Source organism: Chelonia mydas, chromosome 1, assembly GCF_015237465.2.
Source record: "Chelonia mydas isolate rCheMyd1 chromosome 1, rCheMyd1.pri.v2, whole genome shotgun sequence".
Taxonomy (NCBI): domain Eukaryota; kingdom Metazoa; phylum Chordata; order Testudines; family Cheloniidae; genus Chelonia; species Chelonia mydas.
The window spans coordinates 2,097,185-2,102,264 of NC_057849.1; the positions used below are offsets into that span (position 1 = coordinate 2,097,185).

The 5,080-nt window shown below is 44.5% G+C and overlaps 1 protein-coding gene across 1 annotated transcript; it reads left to right on the forward strand.

The window, feature by feature from the left end:
• Positions 1-2,441: 2,441 nt before the first annotated feature.
• LOC102945449 (olfactory receptor 52R1) lies at positions 2,442-3,439 on the forward strand. Its single transcript, XM_007069924.3, is given in 2 exon segments — positions 2,442-2,463; positions 2,466-3,439. Coding segments are annotated over 2 exon segments (996 nt in total).
• The last annotated feature ends 1,641 nt before the right edge of the window (positions 3,440-5,080 follow it).

Here is a 5,080-nt window from a genome sequence, read left to right on the forward strand (position 1 = left end):
CTACACCCTTTTCAAGTGTTCAACATCCTTTTTGAAATGTGGACCTCAGAACTGGACACAGTTCCAATGCCACGTGCAGAGGTATTCAATTCACCGTTCCCTTGTTTATGCATCCAAGGGTCACATCAGCCCTTTTGGCCACAGCATCGCTCAGGGAGCTCGCAATGAGTTGGGCGTCTACAGTGACCCCAGCATTCTATTCATGGTCCCTACGTTCCATAATAAAGTGTCGTAGTCTGTGGGTTGGGCCTGTATTCTCTGTTCCAATGGGATAACTTTGCATATGACTGTATTAAAACATTTTGTTTGTATGAGCCCAGCTCATCAAATAGGCTGGATCAACTGGTATTTCTGCCCTGGCCTCCTCATTGTAACTCTCTGCCAATCTTTGGGTCATCCACCAATGTAATGTGTTGTGATTTTCTGTTTCCTTCTACTTCATTGATGAAACGATTGAATAGCATTGGGCCTACAATTGATCCCTGGAAAACCCGGCTAAAAACACCCCCATTCACTCAAAATGGCCCATTAACAACTGCTTTCTAAGATCTCTCAGTTAGCTAGTTTTCAGTCTATTTTACATATGCTCTACTGATATTGAAAAGTGTTCATTTTTATCTGAATATTTTCCCCTACTAAATCAAATGCCTCAGAGAAATCAAAGGCTATTGCATCTGTGTGGTTCCCTGGATCACCCAAATGTGTATTCTTATTAAAGGATGAATTCAGGTTTTATTTAGCAAGACCTGTGTGTTATGTTTTCCATAAACCCAGTTGTTGACTGGCATTAATTATATTTTTACAATATTTTTAACTAGACCAATACCAGCTTTTCCATTGTTTCCGAACTTTGTCAAATCTTTTTTAACTTTCCCTTTATTATTTTAATTGTTTATGTTTAATGCAGTGCTGTCCTGTATTTTCTTTTTGTTGTCGTTTTGGCTCTGCTACTGCCTGACTGCATACTAGTTGTGAATGAGATGTGCGGTTGATCAGTCAGTTCATAATTCTGGTGTTCAAAACTCTAAGGTTCTACCTTAGATACTGCTTAGCATCCTCCTTGACTGTTAATGGACTGGAAAGTATTTCATCACCTCATGTGATATGAGTACCTCATACTGCTTCTTTCCAAATCCAGAACAAAAATATTTCTTGAAAAACATCTACCTTTCCTGCAACATTAACAAGCTTCCTTTGTCCCTCTAGGAATTGGCCGAAACCTTTTTCTAGGATTTCTTTTGTTCCTAATATACTGAATAACCTCCATTTACCTGCCAGACATGGATTTTTCCCGGAGGTTTTTAACATCCCTTATCAATGTTTATAACTTCTGATTTGTGTTGTTGGCCATCTATTTTCCCTTTAGTTTTATATTGCTCCTCCTTCCCCCAATTATTGACTTCACTTTGTCACTGAACTGAGTTTAGTACAATGTGTCCGCTTTCTTGACTGTAGCTTTTTAGCTATCTAATAAACTCTTGAATAACTCTCAATTTTCATTCCTATTTTTTGTCTAAATTTTTTCTTCCTATCAGTTTTGCAGATAATTTGCCTCAGCACTGGTGAATTAGCCCTTTCAAAGTCCTAAGTGTCTATCGATATTACTGGTTGGGAACTGTTCTCTATTTGTCCATTTGAATGTAATCAGTTCCATTGTTTATTTTGTTCTCCTCTATCATATGTCCCCTTCTTTGTCTCTTCTCTAAACTAAACATTCCCAGACTTTTCAGTCTGTGCGCATATGGCATTCTCACAGCAATCTCCCCCATTCTCACAGCCTGTCTCAGAAACCCCCTTTCTATCTGCTAAATCCTTAATAGAGATTGGGTGACCAAAACTGATCACATCTCCAGAGCAGGTTATTCTTCATCCCCTTCCTCAGCCATCTGAACATTGTCTTTGTTTTAATCACTGCTGCGAATGAGCAGGTGTTTCCGAGGAGCTGCTATCAATGTCGCCTAGGTCTTTTCACTGAGGTGTGTTTTAGTTGGGATGTTTCCCCTGGCACATCTCTTCGAAAAGGTTTGGGTTTTTTTTAAGTTTCAGATTTTGAGCAACCCGGCAAATGGGGAACTCCCTACAGTATGGGTCCTCTAGCCTGCATTTCATTGCATTAAGGAACAATGATAAGTAACCATAAGTCATGTTTCCTGATGGTGACTATTAATGTCCCACACCATGACATGTAAGAATTATTGATGTATGAAGCACCATCCAATATGGAATTGGCATTAGTGGGTTCAGGTGTTCATAATTCATTTATCTGAATAATGAAAATGTCATTTATCAGTGTGTGAAGAGCAACTAATCTGCTTCATTCATGAGAACAGCCTCCAGGAGTGCATGTAGTGACTCATATTAACATTTTTATCTCTATCCAGGCATTTGTAATGCGACCATCACCTTGGGCACATACAGGAAATCAGGGGGACGTACGGTACATGCAGGAGACACCGTTCTTCCTACATTTGGATACCTTCTCCCCTACTCCATGTCAGATCCCAACACAACCAACTTCACCAACCCCTCCACCTTCATCCTGCTGGGCATTCCTGGCCTGGAGGCTGCCCATGTCTGGATCTCCATCCCCTTCTGCACCATGTATACCATCGCCATCTTGGGGAACTTCACCATCCTGTTCATTGTGAAGGTGGAGCCGAGCCTCCATGGGCCCATGTACTATTTCCTCTGCATGCTGGCTGTCACCGACCTGGTCCTGTCCACATCCACCCTGCCTAAAATGCTGAGCATCTTCTGGTTCAATTCCAGGGAGATCAATTTCAGTGCCTGCCTCACCCAGATGTACTTCATTCACTGCTTCTCAGTGATGGAGTCTGGGATCTTTGTGGCTATGGCTTTGGATCGCTACGTGGCCATCTGTGACCCCCTGAGACATTCCACCATCCTGACAAACCCCGTGGTGGCCAAGATTGGCCTGGCCGTGGTGCTGCGTGGGAGCATACTTGTACTGCCCTATCTCTTCCTGGCGAGGCGGTGGCCATATTGCAGAACTAACATCATCCCCCACTCGTACTGTGAGCACATAGCCGTGGTGAAGCTGGCCTGTGCCATCATCCGCATCAGTAGTTACTACGGCCTCTTTGTGGCAATTTTGGTGACTGGTCTGGATGTGTTTTTTATCACCATGTCTTACACCCAGATTCTCAGGGCCATCTTCAGCCTCCCCACAAAGGACGCCCGGCTCAAGACTTTTGGGACATGCAGCTCCCATCTTTGTGCCATTTTAGCCTTTTACATCCCAGCTCTCTTCTCCTTCCTCACGCAGCGGTTTGGCCACAATGTGGCCCTGCATTTCCATGTTCTCATGGCCAACATGTATCTCCTGGTGCCCCCCATGTTAAACCCCATCATCTATGGGGTGAGGAACAAAGAGATCCGGGGCAGGCTGCTCCGGCTCTTTTCTCATAAAAGGACGTAATTTTTTCCCCTGGTGCTCTGGCTCTCAGACTGAGCTCTCTGCAGAGCTGGCTGGTGGCTTGGTGCTGGACCCTCTTCCCTGAATCACTGACTGGACAGTTAAAGAAACATTAAACCCTTTTCTGAACTTACTGTGGTGTCAGTGTTATAAACTGTGGAATTGGCCTATGTACGACTCATAGGGTTTCCACCTTTCTAATTGCTGGTAACAGGAACCTTGAGACTCTGCCCTCTGCCCCACCTCTTCCTCCAAGATCTTGCCCCGTCCCATCTCCTCCCCCAAATGCCCCACTCCCTGTGCCACCTAGTCCTATCAAGGCCCAGCTCCCTTCTCCACCTCCTCCCCCAGGGCCCGTCCCTGTTGCACACCCTTCTCCTTACCTCCCCCATCACTTTCTGGATCATCTCCACCTCCCCTCCTCCTCACCCCACCTGGGGTCCCTCTGCTCTGGGGTTGGGACAGGAGCTACTGCAGCCTGATGAGGAGCCTGGCTGCAGGTAGGAGATGGCCCTGGATGAGCAGGGATTTGTGAGTTAATGGCCTGCTGCCTCCCACTGCTATGCATTAACTGAACACTGCCAGGTTCCCTTTTCGACCAGACTTTCTTGTTCAAAACTGGGCACCGAGACACAGAAGGAAAAAAAAAAACAACTGTCTGGGTAAAACCCAGATGGGTGGAAACCATGTTAACTCAAGTTTGATTGAATTAACCTTATGTCTTTGTGCTTTTCCTGTAGTCTTTGCTAATGCTAAGAGGCAGGAGGCTGGGGCGGCAGCATCTGTCTATAAATAGGTTGGTCATTAAAGACTATCAGCACCTAATGAGATTTTGCCCAGACAGAAGAAGGGAGTAACTGCACCCTAGATAAAAGCCAGTTTTCTCTAGTTTCTCTGTAGAGTGGCAGGCGTGGAAGGAATGAAACCTCCCCAGAAGAGGGAACAGAGAGAGGAGGGGTTGGTCCAGCCCTTTAAAAACACAGAGACTGGATGAGACAGAAGAATCCGGGGCAGGAGAGAGGCACAAGGGAGCTGTCATAAATATACAGGGAAGGGTAAACACTTGTAAAATCCCTCCTGGCCAGAGGAAAAACCCTTTCACCTGTAAAGGGTTAAGAAGCTAGGATAACCTTGCTGGCACCTGACCAAAATGACCAATGAGGAGACAAGATGATTTCAAAGCTGGAAGGAGGGAGAAACACAGGCTCTCTCTGTCTGTGTGTGTGATGCATTTGCCAGGAAGAGAAATGAATGGAGTCTTAGAACTTAGTAAGTAATCTAGTTAGATATGCATTAGATTCTGTTTGTTTAAATGGCTGAGAAAATAAGCTGTGCTGAATGGAATGTAGATTCCTGTTTTTTGTGTCTTTTTGTAACTTAAGGTTTTGCCTAGAGGGATTCTCTATGTTTTGAATCTAATTACCCTGTAAGGTATTTACCATCCTGATTTTACAGAGGTGATTCTTTTACTTTTTCTTCTACTAAAATTCTTCTTTTAAGAACCGGATTGCTTTTCCATTGTTCTTAAGATCTAAGGGTTTGGGCCTGTGTTCATCTATGCAAATTGGTGAGTATTTTTATCAAGCCTTCCCCAGGAAAGGGGGTGTAGGGTTTGGGGAGGATTTTGGGGGGAAAGACGTTTCC